This window comes from Rhipicephalus microplus, chromosome X (assembly GCF_043290135.1).
Source record: "Rhipicephalus microplus isolate Deutch F79 chromosome X, USDA_Rmic, whole genome shotgun sequence".
Classification (NCBI taxonomy): domain Eukaryota; kingdom Metazoa; phylum Arthropoda; class Arachnida; order Ixodida; family Ixodidae; genus Rhipicephalus; species Rhipicephalus microplus.
Genome location: NC_134710.1, coordinates 22,702,817 through 22,726,771, shown reverse-complemented (window position 1 = coordinate 22,726,771; position 23,955 = coordinate 22,702,817). Strand labels below are relative to the sequence as shown.

Here is a 23,955-nt window from a genome sequence, read left to right as displayed (position 1 = left end):
TTGGCGGGCGCTGCGGATGGGATCCACCGTTTGGGGAATCATTTGGTGTCGTTTGGGGTACCGTTAAGGGTGGACAAACAGACAAATGTACAGACAGACAGACCAATTTTTTTGCGTCAAATGTCTCGAAGAAAGACTATCGTCTAAAAAAAGGTGCCCACGCTTCGCGCCCAGCTCGTCACGCTGCGCTGACGCGTGCTTATTTCCCTCGCGTACTTTGCCCCGCGAAGGAGGGAGGGGGTACATGCTTGTGCGCACGCTTATCTTTCAGTGGGGAGAATCGTCTGCCTTCGGCTTTCACCCGAACGATTGCGTTAGTTGCTGGGCCCACAAAGGTTACTTCGCTCGCTGCACAGGCGCGAGCGCGCTTTTCATATACAGCGAAGTATAACAAGAGGGACACTAGTTAGTTTGCACTCATCTGTACTTGTGATTATGTTTCGTGTGTCATTTCTGCGTGAGCAGCGTGCTATAGACGTTTCAATCTGCTTGCCATTGTCAGCGTCTTATTCCAAGTTGTTGCTATCGCATTAATTGCTACACCCTTGTGACAAAACTGACTTTTTTAACACTTCGAATGCCTTTTCAGGCAGTTATTGAGACATCTCCCAGTAAGACACACGCAGCAACCACCAAGTTGAAAGGAATCACACGCACGACGCCTCATACACAATTCACAGATGCGTCGCGGTGCTTCACGTCATCATTGGGTTCCTGCTTCTTAAATGACTTAGTCCGGTCGTCCAGCGTTGTGCTCCAGCGAAGCACCGATCACAATGCACTGCACCTGTTCACTTATGGGTTTCAGGTTACTTAAGTTCCAAATCTACCGAAATTCACACAGACTTCATTCGCTGCCACGACGAAAGGTAGTATTGCCGGTCGCAGCCATTTTTTCTGTTTTTGTCTCGGCAGTTTGAGATCTCGTGAGAGCTGCCGGTAAGGTAGACAACGGGAGTAGTGGGTGCGACGCAAGTGCCGAGACCTAGCGCACGCATCCTACGCATGCGCAAACGCACGCATCTCTATTTGGTTCAGCGCATGCGCACTCTTGCTCCTTTTCATGCATTGCGTACGCTGGCCGTTGCGCACGCTGAACTAAAATTTGCTAGGAACCATCGTAACAGGCTTGTAGCGTGCCGCACAGGAGTCATCTACCAAATCCCAAAAACTTGTGGCGCATGCTATGTGAGAGAATCCGGTAGATGCGTCAACGAGAGGCTCAATAAGCACAGGAATAAAGTCGTAAAGGCGCAGCCAGAGGGCTTTTTCTCAATTCACTGCAAGGAGTGCGCATTATAACCCCTCTTTATTCACACTAGCATCAATGGAAAGAGCAGTTACGAGATGACAAGGATAATTATCCAAGCACAATTCATCGCCAAGTTTGGCAGCACGTGCATTAGTAAACCCTCTGTATATTTATGAGCTAAAAAAATAGAATAATTGAGTGTGACATGATGATAGGCATCACATGTACGATTGTTTGTTCGAGCACGTGGTTTGTAAATCCCAGGGTTAGGGTATATGTACTGTTGATTCTCGCAATGAACTACATTGTTGAAAGTTAGCGCCATGTGTGCTTGTGTGTGTGCGTGCGTGTGTACGTGCGTGCGTGCGCGTGCCTTGCTCTGTACTGTCCTAGATGCGCTATACATCGGATGTCATGGAAAACCAAAAAGCCCACCTGCAACTCTAGTTGAATTCATCAAGCATGCTTACTTAGGCATAGCAACTCCTCCTTCTGACTCCAGGAACCGTCTTCGGAACAAACAAATTGGTTGTGTTGTTCTAGGTCCACAGGAACGGCAAATCCTTCATTGCACACGTATGAACACACTGTACCAAATGGACGCTTCCCTAAAACATTAAAATCGGAGGAGCAGTTGATAACTGAGTGTGGCACTTTTCCTGGTTCTTGACAACCGGTTTCTGAAAGAAGGAAAGCCCGCCGTTTTTATCACTGTAGAAAATGAAATGTTCAGAAATAAATTAGAATTGTTTCAGGTCTGAGTGCATTATTCCGGTGAACGTGAGAATTATGATTTTATGTAACGGACTGAGATCCTGAACGCCATTCTTAATGAAAAACTTTAACACTGTTCTTTACGATTCTATCAAACCCTGACCATTGCCTTTCGTGCAGTTACTCTGAGGCCTATTGAAAGTAAAAATACATTTAGCACTTACCCCGACAATGAAGACCCTCGGTTTGATTCCAGGTACCGTCATCAAGGCAAATAAATAAATTGAGGTGAACTTCATGGCGAGAAACTGCGTATCCTTCATCGCAGACATGTGAGCATTCAGTCGCCACAGGCCACCGTCCTAATGTATTAACGCTTCCTGAGCAGTTTACCATAGAGAACTGGACCGCAGAAGGATCCTCGCAACCAGTTTCTGGTGAAGAGAAATATACAAGCGCACCACATAGAAGCTTCTTAGCGTGATGAAATTCAGAAAACACACGTTAAAACACAGCCATTTAGTCTACTGAATGTCATTAAACTGTTTAATTCTTCCTGTTCTCACTAATGGCAGCTGCTATGCTCTAGCACAAATACGTACTTTGACAACGTAGTTTTTCAGTATAGTTCCATGTGCCATCATCGTGACACATAAAGCGGTTGAAAAGAAGCTGGCTCTTTGCGAGGCCATATCCTTCTTTGCAATCATATGAGCACATCGTGCCTGCTGGCCATCTTCCTAAACTGTTGGCCTCTGACGTGCAGTTGAGTATAGCGTCTTCCACCTGCGTCGGGCTTTTACAGCCTGCTTCTGTTGAGAGGAGAAAGATAAGGCGCGATGCTCTTAAGTCGCGCCACAGTAAAAAAAAAGAAAGATGTGATTCTGACACATAGGGCTACTTTAATGAAAAGGAAATTTTGAGTAAAGTGCACTCACCTTCACAGAACAACTGGTCGGTTATGCTCCACGTGCCGTCTTCGCTACAGACAAAAGAGTCAAGCCCATCTTGCATTTTCGGAAGAGTATATCCATCGTTACAAACATATCGACACAGCGTGCCCACAGCCCACTTTCCATCTTGGCTGGTGCCGTTAGAACACTCCAAAACAGCATTCGCTCTGTTCGGTGGGTTATCACAAGTCACTCCTGAAACGCCAGGCTTCTTGTTAAAACACACCGGCACAAAGGTTGGTGCACCGGAAAGAAACAGATTACACTGAACGTTTCTATGGTTGACAGATTTGCCTGAGTACTCACTGTGACATTCTAAATGCGTATCGTGGTCCCACGTACCATCCTCTTGGCAAACAAATTCGCTAAAAGACAGCTGGTTCGATGGAAGTGTATATCCCTTGGAGCACACAACTTTGCAAACTGTGCCAGCAGGTCGATTGCCGAAGCCGTTGGCCTCGTTGGAACACTGAAGCGAAGAGTCACGTGCCGGATCCAAATTGGCACACCCGCTCTCTAAAATGCAACGTATATACAATCACACACTTTTAGAGCAAATGTTTTACGACCACTCACTGAGGCAGTCTAAGTGTACTGTCTGGTTCCACATGCCGTCCTCTTGGCAAACAAACCGGCTAGATGATTGAAGGTCTAAAGGGAGCGTAAATCCTTCATTGCATTGTACTTCACATAGCGTGCCAGTTGGTCGATTTCCAAGGTGGTTGGCGTCATTGGAGCACTTCAGTGAAGAATCGGGCACCACATCAGGATGAGCGCATCCAGTTTCTTTAAAGAAAAACGGTTATTCTCTCTCTCGCATTTTTCTTTACAAATACTGCTGCTGGTTTATGGAATACACTTCCTACAGAAGTAACCTTATCATCAATTCAGCATTTATCTAATTCACTGCGCCAGTACTTACTGTGCAACCGCCTAATTAAAAAGAAGCTTAGTTTCCCTTCATGTATTGTGCACCGTCCAGCCTTTTGTACATTTTCTTCTTTTTCACATCTTTTCTTTCACGGTTTGTATAGTCTAGTTTCCTCTTACATATTGCATAATAAGTTGTTTTCCTTAGTATCGACCTATGCGTAAGACCTTTTCACGCGGATATAAATAACACCATTTGTCATAGGGACCCTTTCCATGACTCAGCCGAGTTCTGGGGGTCCCAACTAAAATATTAGTCGCTGTCCTCTATTTTGTTATGAATAATGAACTGATTGACTGATCTCTCCACCCTCTAAAATGTATGCAAATATAATGTAACGAACGCATAAATAATATTCCATGTAGCGTGCCGCATCTTAAGATATTATTTAGGGTACTCACCACGGCATTCTAACTGTGCTGATTGGTTCCACGTTCGATCTTCCTGACAAACAAATGAGCTAAAAGACTGCAGACTTGGCGGAAGTGCAAGCCCATCGTCACATACCACATGGCAAGTTGTGCCTGGGGGCCATTTTTCAAGGTCTCCAGCATTTTCAGAACATTCAAGAGAGGCGCCAGGCACTGCGTTTGGACTTGAGCATCCACTGTCTAAAATGCAATACATAAAAATTAAAATTGGTATAACAGCAGTGCAAAAGCCATACTCGACCACTGACATTGAGAAACTGATAAGTGCGTGCCTTGCTCACAATTTAGTGGCGGAGAACATCCCTTCAATTTAAGCAGGTTACATACAGCGTAGCAGTGACCAAACATGCCGCACTATTACGCGGTAGTGTATTCACCATTGTATACTCACTGGGACATTATAGCTGTGCTGATTCCATGTTCCTTCTCCCTGACACAAAAAAATGGTCAAGGGACTGTTTGTTGTCTGAACGGAGTTGGGCATTGAATTGGGACTCGGACATCCGTTATGTAATGCGTTAACATTGAAATGGTTATAGAAATGGTGTTCCTGGGGCTAAGTCATCCGAAAAGGGTTTGTTCACTGAGAACCTGGATAACAGCGCTCGTCATGTACAGGACGGACTTGACGTGCTGGTCACGAATCACAGCCGTATTCGCAGAAGCAGACGTACTGGTGTACTCACTGCGGCATTCTAGCTTATCCGTCTGGTTCCACATGCCATCTACGTGGCACACGAATCGATTAAGGGATTGAAGGCTCGATGGAAGCGCATGTCCGTCGGCGCACACTACCTTGCAGATTGTGCCTGCAGGGAACTTGCCGAAGTGGTCCGCGTCCGTAGAACACTCCAGCGAAGCGTCACTCACTGGGTTCGGACTTGCACAACCGACACCTAAGGTGCGATGTGTTTATTTAGAGTAATGGAGAAACAGAAAGAGTAAGTTTTACTTACTGGAGCATTCAAGAGTTTGAGTCTGGTTCCATGTACCGTCCTCTTGGCAAACAAACTGGTTAAGGGACTGCATGTCCGGTGGAAGAGCAAGTCCCTCTTTACACACAACTTTACACAACGCGCCAGTCGGGTAGCGGCCAAGATGGTTAGCTGTCTCTGAGCATTCCAGCGATGAGTCAGGTACTGGATCTGGACTTGCGCATCCGCTCTCTAAAATAGTAAGCACACCGGATCAGAAAATTGCGTGTCGGTAAAACCTACCTTAATAACTCACCGTTACATTCAAGTTGTGCCGTTTGGTTCCATGTTCCGTCCCCTTGACAAACGATCTCGTTGAGGGAGTGTTGATTCGGCGGAACTGAAAACCCTTCGTCACACATAATGTTGCATGTAGTTCCCGTAGGCCAGTTTCCGGTAGGATTGACGGGGTTTGAACAATTGAGCACGGAGTTTGGCAGAATGGCGGGACTGGCACACCCGCTCCCTGGAAAAAAAAATGTATTTAGGAAGTCACAGTGAAGTTGACTACATTAGCAACACGCAGACGGGTTGCACATTCATCCCACTTTTCTAACAGTTTGACAAATTTCTACTTGCTTTACAAACTTGCTCTATGAGCATTCTCAAAGGTTCTTTTGTTGATCAGGTCTCAAGAAATGACCAAGGTAACTTAGTCTTATATCGTGGCCGAGTAAAGGCACGAACGCCGGAACCAGACAGGAACAAATATGTTTATTTTCAAAAAAGGCTTCAGTTTCATAACGCTGATCACGACATTATTACTTAATAGCTAGCTTGGTAACCCATGTCACACCTGGGTTCTATTTGTTGCTACACTATGTATGAAAAACAAGTGGTGCATCAGCATTCATGTTCGGTGGTTTTATTTTCCCTAATGCGCATGGAAAGAAGAAAAAGTGACTAAGTTCCGATTGGGTAACAAACGAGGTTCTGCCTAACACATGCACGCACGCTCACACAGCACTCCTTGGAGCGACCAAGTATTTATTTTAGTCGTTTAGGTTTACGAAAAGAAACAGCACGAAGGGTTTTCTTCGCACACACACACAGTGGTAGTTGCTGAGCAGGTACAGGTCGGTTCGCTGTTAGAGGGAACACGCGAGCACGTGGCGCAGCGCCGTGCAGCGCCAAGTGGCGAAATCCAAACGCTTGCGCAAACCGACGCGGAGGCGGCACATTTCCCGCGTCGTCTGCTATACTAAAATGCTCCTGTCATAGCTCGCGTGCGGCCTCACCGACATGGCTCTGCTCCCCGTGCAATCGCCCGTCAAAAGTCGCGAAGTGGCGTGACAGCACGCGGGAGCTATTCGACGGCGTGGTGGGCCGTAGAAAAATGTTTAGTGACACATTTCTATTTCTAACAAGACGTGCTAAACAGAGAACACAATATTTATTTAGGCCTCTCAGTACAAAAAAAAAACGAAATGCATTCGTACTGATGAAGTGCTGCACATTCATCGCACTTTTCTAACAGTTTGACAAATTTCTACTTGCTCTACAAACTTGCTCTATGAGAATTCTCAAGGATTCTTCGGGGAAAGGAAGGACGCAAAAATTTTCACCAAGCCCAAGATGAGAGGCAGACGACAACAGCGCTACACAAGTGAAGAAAAAGCGCTGCTGTCATCCTGTATACGTCTTTTGTTTCATTATCTGTGTCACACTATTTCTTCACCTGTTGCAACCATGCACCAACCAGCCCAGGACTGAACCCGAGCAAACCTTATCCTTGAGTGGAGAGATCCATATGTAGTATTTCACGCAACGTTTCCGCGCGGCTGTTGACGCACGATATCTCGGCAAGGCCTAGACAGCGCCGCCACGCTTTGGCGAAGGAGTGCTTTAGCAGCGGACGACGTGTCGCATGTACCGCCAATGCGTCACATTGCTCATGCGCTTTGTTTTCACCGCTTGCTGTGCAAGGCACTGCGCAGAACGAGAGCCAACGGGCTGACGTGTTCCCTCTAACAGTGGAGCAACCTGTACATATACAGTGGACGGCTCCGGAAATGTCGGCAGCCTGGTGTTCTTCAACGTGCGCCTAAATCTAAGCATACGCGCCTCTAGCATTTTGTTCTCCATCGAAAATGCGGTCGCCGCAGCCATCATCTCTGGCTCCTTGTAGCATAATCCCAACAAGGTAGCCCAACAGGACGTGCTTTTGGTGTACGAAGACGGCGTGCCTCATACTCATATGATGGTTCAGAACGTAAAAGCACACATATTATTATTATTATTATTATTATTATTATTATTATTATCGTCATCATTAGAGAGAAGGAAGTAAGTGGTATGAAAAATTCTAGCGCGCAGTGTACGAAAGTGCACCGAGCCGCATCTCTTGATTTCAAGCGTGTAAACACTCGCGCTTACGGACACAAATCGGTCGAGCTACGCTTCTGAGGCCATGGCTTGCTTAGAAGCTGAGTTGTAAATTTGGCACAACATATTTTACAGCAGGCCACCTTCTTTCGTTCCTTCATAGCGAGGACCTCTTCACACTAGACTTGATGCGACTCGATCGAAAAAACAGCGTTTCCAGTGTCTCTCTGTGCGTTTCAGTGCGCTGGGTGACACTGGAAACGCTAAACAGTGTGTTCCAGTGTGCTAAAGCATGCTGGAAGCCACTGGGACCCACTGTACAGCGTGTCCCAGTGTCTTAAAGCGTGCTGGCACGCGCTGGTCACGCTGTACGGTCTCTGCCGCGCACTGGGAACATTAGCGGCAAACTGGAAAAACTAGGCGCGATCCCGGTGCACTTCCTGTAAGATATCATATTGAATCACGAGATGTTGAGCGTAAAATTTACCGAATATGATGGTATTTTTATCTATGTGCTGCACATATATAGCTGAAGGTTTAGTTAAGCAACGGATGTGCGAGTACGTTAAAGCAATCATCTGTCAAGCTCGCGGGTCAGTGGGCGGAGCCAGGATATTTTTTCTTGGGAGGGAGAGGGGGCAGGCACCCACGACAATTGTGTTCTTTCAGAGGAGCAGGGAGGCACAGAACTTATGCGTCGTGTTTTCACTATGCTTGATCTTCGTGAGGTGGGGAGGGAGTGGTAGGCGAAAATTTTCGGGAGAAGCTCCAGCCCACCCGTGCCCACCTTGGCACGGGAGCGCTTTGCTTGAAGTGTGACTGAGTTTCGTCAATGTATTTCATAAACCGCATCGATAGAACTGATAATTCGCAACACAGTATGGCAGTATAGTATTAGTCTGATAATCAAGATGAACCTACTCTTGCAGTCAGTCAATTCAGATCGTACTGCAAAAGTCCACACGTCCCCGGTAGCAATTAGCCACTGAAATGCCCAATATCGGTGTTTTTAGCATATGACTTGTGTAGTAGAAGGTGAAAATATGACCTCTCGTGGGCCAGTTATTATCTAAACTATATTTTAACGGTTATTAGACTCTCCGTAACTGAATATCCACGATGTTCACAACGATAGTGGCACACGAAATATCCGACCCTAAGCCTAATGGTCGTTTCGGCTAGAACTACTGCGGCTGTTGTACGCGGAACGTAAACCAGGAGGACAGAAAACACTTCCAAACGAGTGACGATATCTACAGTGTTCAGTGAGCAGTTCAGATTCACGCTGTTTTCTATATTGATATGACTACCTCATAGCGAGTCACTGTGATTACCGTAACACATCTGCGGTTACGCTTACAAGTTTTACGGCATAACGTGCGAGATAGGCGTGATCCACGGGAACCCAAAACAAATCGGCTAACAATCACCTCTTAGGTTGGCGTGAGCACAAAGAGACGAAACTCTGAGTTTCTAAGCGACAAAATGAAGGTCTTGTATACCCGAACTAGGTTTAGGAAGAATGAAAAATACATCTATCTCGTCTTCAGGTTTGGTGTAGTGGACAGCGTGTCGGACTCGGTATGCGTGATGTGATAAGGTGGTAGGCTCCACACCAGCTCACTAAGTTTTTTGTTTAAATTTTTTTCTTTTTCTGCTGTGCTCGTGTTTCAGCCTTTATTACAATGCGCACATGACCAAATTGAAAAAAATAATTTAAAAGCTGGATTTTGGTCGATAACGGGTGTCCCAGTGTGCAGCGCGCCAGTGTCCAGCGTGCGTCCTGCACTGGAGCGTGCCAGCGTCCTAGTGTCCAGCACCTCCCTGCTCCAGTAATCAGGTATGGTGCTGGGACAGTGCCACTGGGTTTTGCTATAGCGAAGCATTTTCTGGTTAGCTGCCGCCTCGTGAAAAGTAGACGACGCTCTCTTGCAAAAAAAAAAAAGGTTTCCACACTCGCCATCTAGACAACGAAAGCTACTGGCCAATAATAATAAAATCTGGGGTCTTACTCCCAAAATGATTATGAGGGACACTTCAATGGAGGACTGATGGCATTTAGATCATCTGGTGTTCATTACCATGTACTAACATCACACAGAACATGGGCCTCTAGCAAACGTGTGGAGAGCTGGGCTTGTTGGTATAAGTACATAATTAAAAAACAGCGCGAAATACCACACTACGCATAGGAAGGGCACGCATACAGCACTGACAGTGCGTGACAATTGTGTCAGCACCTCGTCGATCGCATTATTCCTTGATGAAATAGAGTATCTACGGAAGCGGAAGCGGTTTTCGTAATCTAGCTGTCTTGGTTATGCTGTTGTTGGCCTATCTTGCTATGTCAGGTGATGTAGTGCTATGCGTGTGGTTATCGAGCGTATTTATAGGCGATCAATTTGTTTTTCGCAACGAGTTTTGGAGCCAGCGCTGTGGGCGTCCCCTTTTTGTGTGTCCTGTAGTTTTCTGCATTGTTTTCTGATCAGTGCCTCTACCATTTCGCCCCCACGGAAATGTGACCGCCACGGCCGGGATCGAACCAGCGGCATTCGGGTCAGCAGCCGAGCACTGTAACTACGGATCCACCATGACGGACAGCCGCTGGCTATATTAGTCTCAGGGTTCATATACACAGAAATACCCCACAAAGTGAATAAATAAGGCGGGTGGGTCGCCCGTCATCGTAACTGAATTGGCAGAGTATCGGATGCATATTTCGGAGGTATTCGTTCGGTCACCACGAGCGGAAAGGGTGCTTTTGTTTTTCGTTCCATTTATTCCTCTAAATTTACATCATGATGTTCCCTGTGCTTTCCTTGGAATAACTGTCTGTTGTTTTTAGTTGGTTGTGTCTAACACAGTAGCAATTATCACGAAACCCTAGTGTACTGAAGGGCAACACGATCAATCTTCCAAACGACTGAAAAAAACTTATGATTTAGCTCAGCGCACTACTCGGCTCTTGTTTATGAATCTCCATTGCATATGTAGTGTCACAGGCTCGTCTTGGAGTTTCATCATTTCAAGGCTTCTGTTGCAGTGTAACACTGCGCGATATGATAAGGTGATTTCGAATAGGGGCTCGCTTTGGGTCATGCACTTGCATGCGCTCGCTTTGGATCAGGTAGGGGCTAAGAGTTTTCGTATAGTGTCTGGGCGCTTTCTACAATTCCCGCGCTCTAGGTCACTATAGTCTTGGCCCAGAGGCGTCACTTCAGTGAGTGAGTGTTTGTTTGACGCGAATCTCTTGGGGCAGGCTTCGGAGCCCCCACAAAGTTTGAGAAATAGTGTCCCAGTTACTCGCTTCCACCAGCGAACTGACGACCTCAGACATTTGAATCGACTCACCCGGAGAGTATCTGGCGCTGGTGGTGCTTACGCAGATTTTAGCTTTCATTTTAACGCTTGAGCGTTAAAGACCTCATTTCACCGAAATTACGTTGTCCGTGTCAGCGACCTTGGTCGTAAGTGAAAAAAAAAAATGGCCCCGTATCTGCATGTTACACTGCAAACGTCGTCGAAAGGCTATAGTCTTGTGTCTGGAGAGAGTGAACAAAACGTTTATTTGATGTTCTACGCAAGAAAATCGGTGAATGGTATTCTGGAGGTGTTGTGTTAGAGTGCCTCGAGCGTTCAGCAGAGGCGCATCAAGTCACGCCACACGTGAGACATGAGCGCTATCTGGCCGTTAAGTGCGCGCGCCCTGCGCGCTGGTCTCAGAGGTGATAAGGTGTAGAACGCAAGGCGACGGGTAGGTGCCTCCACCATGTCGTCTTAGCAAAGCGTTGAAAACACTTGCCTTTTCGTGCAAGCGTTGCATGTCAGCGCAACGTAATAAACACTACGGTCCTTAGAATTACTTATGTATGCCTTTTCTAGTAAGAGACACACATGCAGAATATAACCTTGTTGTTATGGTGTCTCAGATATGCGCAACAATTGCTTTTTAATTGACAATCGCACATGTAAGAATGCTAAATCTTGAGCAATATTGGTGGGCGCTGCGGATGGGGTCCACCGTTTGGGGAATCATTTGGTGTCGTTTGGGGTACCATTAGAGGCGGACAAACAGACAAATGTACAGACAGACAGACAGACAGACAGACAGACAGACAGACAGACAGACAGACAGACAGACAGACAGACAGACAGACAGACAGACAGACAGACAGACCAAAACTTTTGTGTCGAAGGTTTTCAAGAGACTTTAAAAAATCCACGAATCTCCACAAAGTGAATGACGACGAGTGGGCGAAGCTTGGTCTGAGGGTCGACAACGTTTACGTTAATGTCACCGATTAGTATAAAGGACGAACAGACAGTGCAGGTGATAATCTATTGTGCCGTTGTATAATACTTGATTGATGTACACATGAAATCGGTTTTCTACACAGATGTTTAAGCTTTTCGTTGTGCAGGTGTTCAGTTTCGGTTTAGTGGAGCGTGGCGGAAGTCGACAAGACTGGGCCCTAAAAAGCTTGACTTGTAAAAGCAGCGTTGGCCACGAGCTGAAATTCGAGCTAGATTCAATAAAGACATAGGTGCTGAAGGGCGTTTGCACTTTTGTGTCCATGCGGTTCAGCCTCCACCGAGACGCGAAGGCAGGCTAGCGATTGGGAGGGTGATAATGTGCGTGTGCGTCGGTGAGCATGCGTGCGCGCGTGTGGGCGCGTCTGCATGAAAATAGCAATCACGTTCAATTCTTAAAGACGAATCATAAGGGTTCCCGAATTTTTAAAGTATTCTCCATTTTCAGCCCAGCAGTAAAAATTACGATGGCCAGCAATCATGAATCACATTAATGTTTGTTAGTCAATGAAGTTTAAAGTAACGAAAAAAAATCATTCACCTGTGCAAACCAAATGCTTTTTTTTTGGTGAAATACAAAAACTTAGGACTCACCGACACACTGGGGTTGATCTTGGCGGTCCCACTGTCCGTTGGCGAGGCAACTGACTTCAGCCAATGGCAGTTGACTTGGGGAGATCTCGTAGCCGTTGTCGCAAATGTGCCTGCAGATGGTGCCGACGGGTCGCATGCCCAGTGTGTTGACATTGGCCGAACATTTAAGTGCAGCATTCAGCCCGGGCTGTGGACTGTTACATCCACTCTCTGCAACAGCACGCGAAAATGCTCATGTCGTACGCAGAAAACTGCTACTGTTACACATATGAAACATTTTGTGCGATGCTCTCATTAAAAGAAGGGGGAAATAAAATAAACAGATGATACAAAAAACAAGCACCATTTATAATGGTGATGTACGTGTCACAAGAGGTGGAGACGATCACTTGTCTGCAAGAAAGCTGATATGAAAGTAGGGATAATGAGTACGAGCCCTCTCCCCCTGCCCCCCCCCCCCCCCAATGTAATTCTAAGTAAATAAATGATGGCATCAACGGGCCTACAAACCAAAATAAATATCACACTCCGAAATTGGCCACTCCAAAATTGGCATGACTCGGAATCATTCCACATTTTTGCAACCCAAAAATGGAATTGGAATAGAATAGAAATAGAGTTTGTGCACTTTTCAACGAATGGAATGAAAAATGAATTACGTCTTTTTCCGAAAATGTAGCACGTTTTTGTTCATGCGTTATTTTTCAAACATTAGTAAGCGAAAACCTAAGTTAAGGGTAGGCGAGGTGTAAAAGTATTAAAAGAGAGAATGAGTCGTTAGTTGATTCATTATCCCGGCAGAAACTGAAAGGAAAAACAAAGGGTTGAATGCTCTATGCACAGCCTGATCTTTATCTAACGACCAGTTCAGCACCTAACGCACGTGAATACATTTTTGACAAGGAAGGCATTGCATTTCAACGCACAGGCGAACAGAGAAAGTTCTGCTTCCTTTCTCCAAGCTTCCGAGACACGCTGGACATGCGCGAGTGCTGATGAGCAGTGCGACCCACTTTTCATTATTCGAAGCAAAGGAAATGCCCGAGTAGCGCATCGTTCCAACTAATATCAGCAGATGCAGATGGTTTTGTACCTCATACACCAATCTTAGTGTTCCCCATATTAACGACCGCACTAGAAGCATAGTAAAGCTGTGCAGTCTTCTCAAACACTACTTTTTTTAGGAAAAAAAATACGATATGTCATCATTTTAGCATTAGAACATATAGGCTTAAACAATATAAAACATCACCTTTCGTTCAAACATGCTAACCACGCAAATACTGGAGGTAGCGCGAGAACAGCCCCTATGAAAGTTAGTAGGGTGCTTGTACTGCACGAGATATGTTAAGTTACTATGCCTCGACCTTGGTAACGTACTTTGCGCGCTTTTGCAGTTAATTCTTAATACAAACGATGGCATCATCTTTATGGGTCGTTCATTCTTAATCTGATAATATCATCAAGATTTCTCTCTAAAGTTGAGGAATTACCGGGATGGAATTGAACTACCTGGCAATTCCAGGAGTGAGAAAGGGCTAATCTTTTCATTCCGAGGAATCGAAAGGAATAGGATTGCGGAAAGCTCGAATTATCCGGAATTAAATTTGATTGAAAGCACCTATTCCGCAATACTGCTGACAACATACGGTCGAGACAGGCAAGCTATGTGCGTTTCCGTGAGTTATGTACATCACGAAGTAATATGTTGATACATGTAAGAGGCTAATTTTTTAATTTTGTTAATGATAAAAATCTCTGCACAAAGTACACACTGCCAAAATCAGCATCAGTGAAGTCATAAAGCTGCTGTCACCTATAAAGTAAAGCGCTACAATATTAAAACTTTCTAATATTCATATCAACCGTAACAGCAGAATAGGAAAAAAATTCACCTATGTAGCGTTACCAATCCCACGCCACATCAATAAATACTACAAAGATATTTCAAAAATATTTGGGGAGCCCCTAAGCTTTGCCTCTAAGAGTTGAACGCGATAGTGATGTTCCGTCTCTATAGTGCGTACTTCAGCTTGTGTCAGTGAAGCTTTCGCATATGACTGTATTCCGAGTATTCAGTAGCATGCTTTAATGAACACATGTTTTTGAATTTGCTATGCACTCACTACTTGGTCATAAGTGAATACTGGTAGTAACAATCTCAGTTCTGGCTCCCGATCACTTGTGCCACACAATTTCACTGCAATATTACACGTTTTATTGTGAAGCCTGTATACCTGATTCGTGTGTTTGTAACTAATGAAAGTTATTTTTTCTGCATTGCCAAGCAATACCATTATCTAAGGTTTAATGTCCCAAAACAGCGACATGAATATGAGAGACGCCGTAGTGACGGGCTCTGGAAATTTCGACCAGCTGGAGTTCCTTAACGTGCAACTAAATCTTAGTACACGGGCCTAAAACATTTCCGCCTCCATCGAACATGCGGCCACCGCAACCGGGATTCAATCCCGCGACATGCGGGTGAGCTGCCGAGTGCTTTAGCCACTAGACCATCGTGACCAGTAACTTGCGGTAAACTAAAATTAATTTGAAAGCGTAGAATAGTCTTGCTGGTCATGACATGAATAATGTCACAATCCCCTCGTGTACGTCAATAAACTCTTTCTGCAATGCGTGTGGCACATACACGCCGGCGAATATCTGCCACAGGTATGCGGGTATGTGCCACAGTTTATACCTACCCAAGAACGGCGAGAACACACAAGGGCAATTTAAACGCGTGAGCGTTAGGAAAAAAAAAAAGAAGCCGACATTGGCAGCGTGACCCGACGATTGCAAATAATAAATGTCAGGGTTTTAGCAGGAATCGAGCCCCAGCGTTCTGCGTGGCATTCAAATATTCCACCACAGAGCCACGCCAGTTCTCTGAACTACTTTTCAAATATACCCTAATGTTCGTGAAACTTCCAAGTTGATTGCAGTGCTGGCTAATTTTATAAACATTACGTATGCAGTGCAAATTTTTATGAAAGGAAACACGCAAGCGCGTCACCCGTGCTTTGTCGGGGCTGCCTACAGCACCGTCAACCGAGAGATAAGAAAGCATGACCGATTTTAGCGTCATCTGTTAGCACACGAAACAAGCCATGACCATCGGACAAGCGCTGCTAAATTATTGCTCCCGCTCTGGTCTCGCAACGAGCAGTGCCGCCTAAAACAGACGCGCTTTACTTATCTGTCGGCTGATGCTGCTGTATGCGCAGCCGCTGCAGCGCACAGGCCACGCGCTCGAGCGTTTCTTATCATAAAAATTGATACTGTACTCCTATGATACAGCCGTCACGTCAGTTTAACTTCGATTGGAGTCGGGGGCGATCCGCTGAAGTTGATTTATGTAGCAGTGTAAGTCACATCAGCTTACCGCTTCTGGTGTTGCTAATATCGATGCTGCTGTTGGCATCCTTATACAATTACTAAACATTAGTCATAAAAACGTATGCGGCTGCTTAACGCATGTCTGCGCATGCATTTGTGCACATCTTTAGCGCCACTTCGTAGCGTTTCACTCAATAAAAATTACAACACAGTCACCTTCCATTCGCATGCTTCGTGTGACATCAATTCCCAACGTATGTTGGATTTGCAGAGTTTTTATTAGTTATTTTATTTGCATATTTATCAGTTTTTCGGTCATGGACAAAATTTTTCGCTCGCAACTAGTGACGCCGATGCCGAAGCCAGAATTTATGTTTTTAGCGCTATCACGATGAAAAAAAAAAGACAAAAACGCCAGGCCTGGGCGGAACGCGCCGCGCAGTCAGAGCGAAAGCTAGAACAGCGGCCTTTCAGAGCCTTTATGGCGAAGCTCCTCTTAGTCTAACCTTGTCCTGCGTCACGCGTAACCGAGAGAAGAATAGACGATAAAGAAGGCAGTATATTCCGAACAGTATATAATAGACGGCGCTGTGTCATAGAATTACATAAAAACTGCAGTTAGGTCAGGATATTCTAGATGGCGCTGTGCCGCTACTCTCCCATTGGCTGCTGCGCGGGCTGTGCTTGGGTACGCGGAGAACGAACGCCTCTCTAACCCTCGTATTCACAAACGCTCCTTCACTCAATGACTCTCCTCGACTTGAAAAAGTCGATGGGAGCGCCGTCTCATGGCAGAACAAGTCACTGCATATCGGCAATATTCTGCAGCGATTCTTCAGAAGCGCAGCGTCAGTTTCAGTCGAGCAATGGCGCAGTGCTCAACTGAGTCAAGTGAAGGATGGAATTGAGTCGAGGAGCCTTTCTGAATACGGGGGTAAGTCTCCTGGATAGCCACCGTACGTGGCGGATCGTTGGTGACACATGGACGAAGCAGAGCTGCGGGCGTGTTGAAGACGCTTGCGCTCGTATTCCTTGGCTCGCGTCCAGATGGTGTTACCCGCGCGCCATCTGCATTCTCGAACGTGATCCAACGCTTGGACGCATGCACGGACGGACGGACACACGTACGGATGGATGGGCGGGTGCTTCGCCCCACTGATCATCATTCACTCCGTCGATATATTGCGATTTTTTCTAAGCACTCTTTGGGTAACTGCTACAAGCACACTTGCTGGGTACCCACTTCACTATAAATAATCACAATTTTTGTGTAGTAGGCCTGCACTCACAATGCTATTCTTCGTCATTCTTCGAAGAAGCGTGGTATCTGCTACACACTTGCTAAGAATTTTGTGCAATTTTTTTTGTGCAGTGGCTGACGATGAAGCATTATACCTAAAGTGGGTATGCACCACAGTCAACAGGTGATCAAGAACAAGTTTTTAATTGGTTGGAACATTGGACAACCCACTCGTTACGCAATTTACGTTCTGTGATGCACGGTTGTTCATTTGATGTTCTAAAAAGCTTTATTACTCATACTAACGCAATTCCCTTCCCGACATCAAGCCTGCCTCAAGCCAGTTTAGAAGTGATTTCCAAGCACCGGCATGGCTCAGTAGTAGAATACTGCACGGGCACGCTGTGTGCACGGGTGCGAATGCTATCGTGTCCTTAATTTTTTTTTAATTTACCGAGTGTTTTTTGTTATTTCTTGCGGTACTGCAGATGCACGCTGTAGGGTTGTAACGGAGCTGTTTGCAATACCATTTCTGACTCAGAGGAATGTGGCCTAGAGCTACTTAGCGAAGTCATCAGTACTTGAGACGGTAGGCCCGAGTTTTCTATTGAAACGACACAAACGCAGAAGTGGGTCACCCGAATATTACTCGTGAATCGAATGGGCAAACAGCGTCCATGTCGCCTATGCCAAAAGAGAAGAAAACAACAGCAGCCACCAAAGCCGTGGGCGAACAGAGCCTCGTCATGTAAGCGCCAATTATTTGGGTGGTTTTATGCATGACTATATACTCTCGATATGACGGTATAGACTTGTAACTCGTTTTCTTGCTCTTGAGCAGAGTTGTTCAACCGCAGATGCCATTTGGGCACAGCTAATGTAAAACGCGAAAGGGGCTGGCACAGTACAACGGTAGGCCATCTACTTCCCTGGCGCTCCACGCACGTCGCACTGCGGTGTATACATTAGCCACTGCGGTGTATACATTGGCGTTTTTGTACATCGCGCTTCAGTGATCGCTTGAGAAAGGGCCACGTGTCCAGACGATCGATATGTTTGAAGAGGTGTGTACAGAACAGCGTCACGTAATGGACGGCTAATGGTCTTACTCTTACAGACAGGCACCGCCGTGTGGTTCCAGTGCTCCCCGAGGCAGCGCCTGGCGAGCTGGGCGGGGTTCTCGGCGACCGGCTGGTAATCCTGGTCGCAGACGAACGTGCACTCGGCGCCCGGCGCCACTAGCGGTCCACCGTCCGGGCAGCTCCAGCGGCCGCCCGGAGTCGTAGCCGGAAGTGCGCATCCCCGGGGGGCTGGCTCCTCTGGAAAGACGCCTCATTAAGTGATGCGCTTACTCTTGCTTTTTAGGCCTTTTATGTCTTGCTTCTTACACCTATACGCCTGCGTGGTGAGCAGCTCAACTGGCACCTCGCTTTGAGTTTGTGTTATCACTTAACAGAACGTGAGCTTCAGCATGTTGGTGTTGCATCTTAGCATAAGTACAAGGTCAGATTTTTAAGATCGAAGCCACGTGTGAATTATGTGCAGCCAAGGATAGCATGAAGGGATGGAAAAGAAATGTTGACATGAATACCATGTCATGTTGAAGAGCACATTTTCAATTCACTAGTCCTCTCCACGAGGCAAAGTACGCGTGGGAGGTGAGGGCGCGCGCCGCCGCGCACTCGCTGCGCCGTCTTGCTGTTAATTCTAAAAACACAATAGTTCCCCTCCGAGATGCCCATCGCCAGCGGTAAATGGTAGATATAAATAGCTTCCCGTTTGCACGTACAAGGATGTGCTTTCTGGTGGCTTAATTGTTAACGCCTCGCACTCACGACTATCTTGTTTTCAGCATTACCAGCAAGACGGCGCAATGAACGCACGGTGGCGCGTGATCTTTTCTTCTGCGTGTACTTTGCCTCGCAGAGAGCAGAAGATGTACGCTCGCTCGCGCGCCCTCATCCAGCAGTGGAGAGGATCGTACGTCTTGGCTAGTTTGTGACTTTCACCGAAACGATTCTGTTGTAGTTACCGGGCATACAAAAGTCACTGCGATCATTGCACAGTCTCCGTTTGCGAAAAGAGCGCACTTTTATGACACATAAGTAACAACTGAGACGCTTATTCAAGTTCGTCAGTATCTGTCAGAACGTTTCAGGCGTCATTTGTTGCTGAAAAACACGGGGCACCTTTCGATCTGCTTGCTGTTCTGCGCGCGGCCTTCCCATTTGTTGCTATCACGTTCATTGCTTTGCCTTGGCCAGTTGACCAGGTTGTATGACATAAATTGCGATGAGAGGCATGGGAACTTTTTTTCTGTTATCTTTAACAAAGTTGTGGTCATTTCCCACGAATATGCAATAACATGCCATTAAACGACGCTCGCTGAACCGCATGCGGCACGTCACTTGCATGCGGTTGCCAATTTACACTCCTGAAAAACTAATTGCGGAGCAGTTCACGGTAGAAGAAAGCACAAAATCTCGGCTATATTTAGCCTTTCCCGAAAACTAGACGTGGGTAATTAGGCCCAACCTGTTGTCTGGGGCAGCTCCGGTGGTGTCGCACAGTCCAAGACTTTCCTTCCTTGCCATACACCCTCGACGCAGGAGAAGTGTGTCACGACGTTCAGAGGGGCCCATCGGCACCCCTGGCGACAGCGGGTGCCTTCCCGGGCCACGACCCGGGCCTTGCGCGTAGCGCCGCGATCGCACCACACCCATCCGTGCGGCGGCGCCTTGGGCCATCGACAGGCCAGCTGCTTCCGGCGCTTCGGCGGCCGCGGGGTACGGGTGGACTGCGGCGTGGACGACGAAAACGTGCAGACGTCAAAATGGCTCCCCGAAGAAATCCACAAAGCAACTAATGCACAGAAGGCAGACATGCGGTACACGCCCAGTTGAGATGAACGACTTCATTGGCATGAGTCCACTCTTGACAAGAAGCCTTTTAAGATAATATATTGTTTTTTTTTCTTATCTTTGTGCTTGCTGTCAAGATTCTCACGTGGCGGCGATTGCTCAGTTCATCTGGTTCACTTTTCGTTTCTTTTTATGTTTCTTTATTAAACTTGTAAGTTGCGAGAAGGTATTGTTTCTACTTTGTGCCTTACAGTTTGCGCGACTTTGATGATGATGTTTGATGTTTAGCGGCTCAAGGGCCATTTCACGGCCAAAGAGCGCCAGTTCATCTTACTAAAAATATGGACAATTATTGTGATAAGCGGCTGTATAAGGGCCATAAAATTCCTCGCGGTGAGGCGGGTAAGGACATACAAGTAATAAAATCATGACCATGCCGTGAAGGTGTGTGTGGTGTGAATAGATGACAGAAGTTGGTGATAATAAAAGACGATGGTGGATATGTATGGCATTAGCACAAGTGCCTCACTCGTTCATACCCTTGCGTCCAAGGGCCGTGAGGCAAGTGCTTTCTTGTGTAGCCACAGTTTGCGCGACTTTAAATAATATAGAACAATACCAATTAGCCCAGCTGTCGTACTAATCGCTCCACAAAACTTGAAACTCCCTGACATGGTCCATTTTCTCTTACCACTAAGGAAGTCGAAAATCCCAGAAAAAGGCGCAATTCATTCTTTATAACATCACTGCGCCTGTACCAGCGTCGAGCGTCTGCATGCACCTCATTCGTCATCAACAACAAAACGAGCAACAGGAAAGGACGAAGGTGAACCCCTGTTTCAGGAAACTGCCCTGTTCAAGATTAAGAATGAAACAAGCCCAGAGATTGTTGATATGTGGGGTTTAACGTCCCAAAACCACCATATGATTATGAGAGACGCCGTAGTGGAGGGCTCCGGAAATTTAGACCACCTGGGTTTCTTTAACGTGCACCCAAATCTGAGCACACGGGCCTACAACATTTCCGCCTCCATCGGAAATGCAGCCGCCGCAGCCGGAATTCGAACCCGCGCCCTGCGGGTCAGCAGCCGAGTACCTTAGCCACTAGACCACCGCGGCGGGGCGGCCCAGAGATTGTTGAGGCGTATCATGCACACATATATCTTGAGCAGAATGTCTATCACATCGCACCGAAAAGAAATAGAATTTCTAAATGGCTTGTTCCCTCTTTTCTCTTGCTCATCCGGCACGCAGCATGTGACCTAAATGTATTTGCTTGCGCGCGCAATAAGTCCAAGTCTGTTCTTCATTTGTACCAAACTAAACGTTTACTCGTAACTCGCCAACTCACCCAGCTTGTCGTGGTAATGAAAGTGAATACAAAGCGCTCCGAGGATGTCTAATGGGAAAAGAGGCACCACTGAAAAAAAGCTAATCACCGCCACCGAGATGTCACCAGATAGTATTAGATTGTATATGCGCGACGCGAGTTGTGTAGTACTGTCTGGAAGCCACACGAATTGTCTCGAACCTTCGATCATCCGCAAAAATTTTGGAAATACGCGCTATATTAAGGAAGTTATGGGGGTTAGAACATTCGTTTCAGGCGGTTTCAAATTTTCGCGCGGCCACTCGCCACGCTTCTCCGCCGTCGTCGTTACTCCACTCACTTCGGCAACGTCACACGACGTCTGTGATACGCCATCAGCGCGCAACTAACGGCCGAGCCTTCGTCAGACTGCGCGTACGAAAGGCATTGGTCAGACGGGGAAAACAGGCGCGGGATAGTTTTTTGAAATGGAAAGTCTGCGCAGCGCCGAGCGTTGTGCCTTTCGACAAATGTGATCTGTAGGAATTGGAGATCTTGTTTAGGGGTGTAAAAAAATTCGGAGCCTGTTTACTGGCACATTAGCGTCCCAAAACCACGATACGATTATTAGGGGGTGGAGGGCTCCGGAAATTTGCACCACCCGGGGATCGAACCCCAGCTGCCGCAGCCGGGATTATATCCCGCGGCATTGTGGTTGTGGACTGACGTAGCCCTCCGTGGAGTTCGCACAAATTAGAGAAAAGCTCATCGCCACCGAGGGCCCCAAGAAATGAAATCATGCAAACAGCTGTGCTGAAATTGTGCATTAGGTAGTGTTGCACAGGCTGAAATTTTTTTTGCGTGTGTGTCTTTCAGTGGACTTAAAATGCATATGCAAGTCGCCTTCAATGTATATCGTCTAGCTGTTACTATTTCAGGAGCTCTGAAAGGTGGGAGAGTGAAGTAATTTTGCACGCTGAATTTCCTTCTAGTGTCTGCTTTAGCACTGTGGCATAATATTCTTCCATATACATGTGCATAAATGTCTCGGTTAACACAGACAGCTTACTTATACTCCATCGCAGAATGGAAGCCATCAGTAGTTATCGTTTTTCGTGGTCTCCTATATTGAACTGAATAAGCACACTACTATACCCTGCTTCTGCAACATATCTACAACAATCGTAGTCATATTCATCAGTATACAATCATGTTCAGTCTTGATTTCACTGTCCAGTGGCCGGCGAAGGCTTCCCCAGTGATATCCATGGTACCGTTTTCACGAGCCGATCCCATTTTATTCCAGCGGACGTCTTAAGTTCATCGCTTCATCGAACACGCTGCCAAACTCAGCTTTATTGGCCACCTGTTCTAACTATTCTGTTCTAACTGGCCACCAGCTGTTTCTCTTACGCATTAGGTGGCCGGCCCAGATCCGTCTGTTTCGCTTAATCTCAACTAGAACATCAGCTACCGCTGTTCGCTTTCTGAACCATTCCATTGACTTCCAAACTTTTACTTTTACGCCTAACATGTTCTGTTCCGTTGCGCGTTGCGTGGACCTCAATTTTTTTCTCGTTCTTTTCTAACACGGAAGTGTTTTATGCCTGGGTCCACCATAGCACAGCTGACGTATCTCCATCACGGATATGATGTAAAATATACAATAACAGATTGCAAAAAAAACGAGACGGGAAAGTTCCGCAGCGGGGTGTCGAACCAGTGACCTCGCGCTCTCCAGCGCGGGACGTTAACCACTACGCGGTAGAGCGAGCCTTCTTACTGTTAACGGCAAGCCATTTATATGCACCATATACCTTGGCGGTCTTCAGAGCTCAGAAGTTTTAGCGCGTTTTCGTCATCAGTAGCGAGAAGGCACGAGGAGCGAGTGTTGGGCGCGCGCGCGTTGTAAAGGTCGTCGTGCCACGCCACCACGCGCGTCATACACGCGCGCGCCTCCGTATGGCGTGGTCAAAGTGCGTGGTAAGTCCTAATTACGTTCTGTAGCGTGGTGGCTCATCCGCGCACGCGCTTATTTCGGGATCCGGACGCTTTGTAACTCGTGCGCTTCCACCGCAAGCTTGCTTTGAAGTTACAGAGGTTAAAGAAAAAGCGTAAACGTCCCTTCGCTCGCTGCCGCGGCAGCGTTTACGAAAGGAGCGCGCTGGTCGCACACATTGACATTCACATGCGGAGTTTGATTTCCCATAACCACCATATGATTACGAGAGACGCCGTAGTGGAGAGCTCTGGCAATTTTTACCACCTGCAGTTCTTAAACGTGCACCCAAATCTGAGCATACGGGCCTATACAGCACTTTTGTCTCCATAGAAAATGCAGCCGCCGCAGCCGCGTGCACTGCTCGCGCACGAAGTAGGAATTGTCACAGTTGTTCGCGCTCATGCCTAAGGGTTAATTTCGTGCGTCTTTTTTTCTGTTTAAGCAGCGTTATCAAAGTGTCGAGCTGTGACAGTTGTTTGTACGCGCTCGCCTTTTGTATGATAATTTACCGCATGCTTTCTGCTTGAGGTGCGCTGCAAGTTTAGAGCTGCTTGCCAGTCGCGCGACATTGCAATTTGTTGCTGCAGCATTCATTCCTTCGCCCTTGTGACGAAACGATACAAAATTAACGCTCAACTACCTCTGCGAGGAAACGTTTCACTTCAGTGTGTTACCGCAAGTCCTAAAAAAAAGATAAGCTGTGTATTTTTGTACTTTTT

The 23,955-nt window shown here is 46.7% G+C and overlaps 1 protein-coding gene across 4 annotated transcripts in view; it reads right to left on the bottom strand.

Annotated features, from left to right (window-relative positions):
- The window catches only part of LOC119175723 (uncharacterized), a 194,346-nt gene that overhangs the window by 78,904 nt on the left and 91,487 nt on the right, over positions 1-23,955 (bottom strand). For 3 of the 4 annotated variants that reach the window (XR_012888133.1, XM_037426673.2, XM_075881952.1), the window contains exons 9-21: positions 19,600-19,861; positions 18,174-18,383; positions 12,486-12,695; positions 5,512-5,721; positions 5,238-5,447; positions 4,968-5,177; positions 4,252-4,461; positions 3,496-3,705; positions 3,226-3,435; positions 2,905-3,114; positions 2,569-2,778; positions 2,191-2,400; positions 1,723-1,932 (exon numbers count right to left, since the gene is read on the bottom strand). Coding sequence is in view for 3 of the 4 variants with exons in the window: in XM_037426673.2 (XP_037282570.2) it covers positions 1,723-1,932; positions 2,191-2,400; positions 2,569-2,778; positions 2,905-3,114; positions 3,226-3,435; positions 3,496-3,705; positions 4,252-4,461; positions 4,968-5,177; positions 5,238-5,447; positions 5,512-5,721; positions 12,486-12,695; positions 18,174-18,383; positions 19,600-19,861 (2,782 nt within the window). In the remaining variant the exon portion in view is untranslated. The remainder of the gene's footprint in view (positions 1-1,722; positions 1,933-2,190; positions 2,401-2,568; positions 2,779-2,904; positions 3,115-3,225; positions 3,436-3,495; positions 3,706-4,251; positions 4,462-4,967; positions 5,178-5,237; positions 5,448-5,511; positions 5,722-12,485; positions 12,696-18,173; positions 18,384-19,599; positions 19,862-23,955) is intronic. The other variant, XM_037426674.2, reaches the window with a different exon arrangement.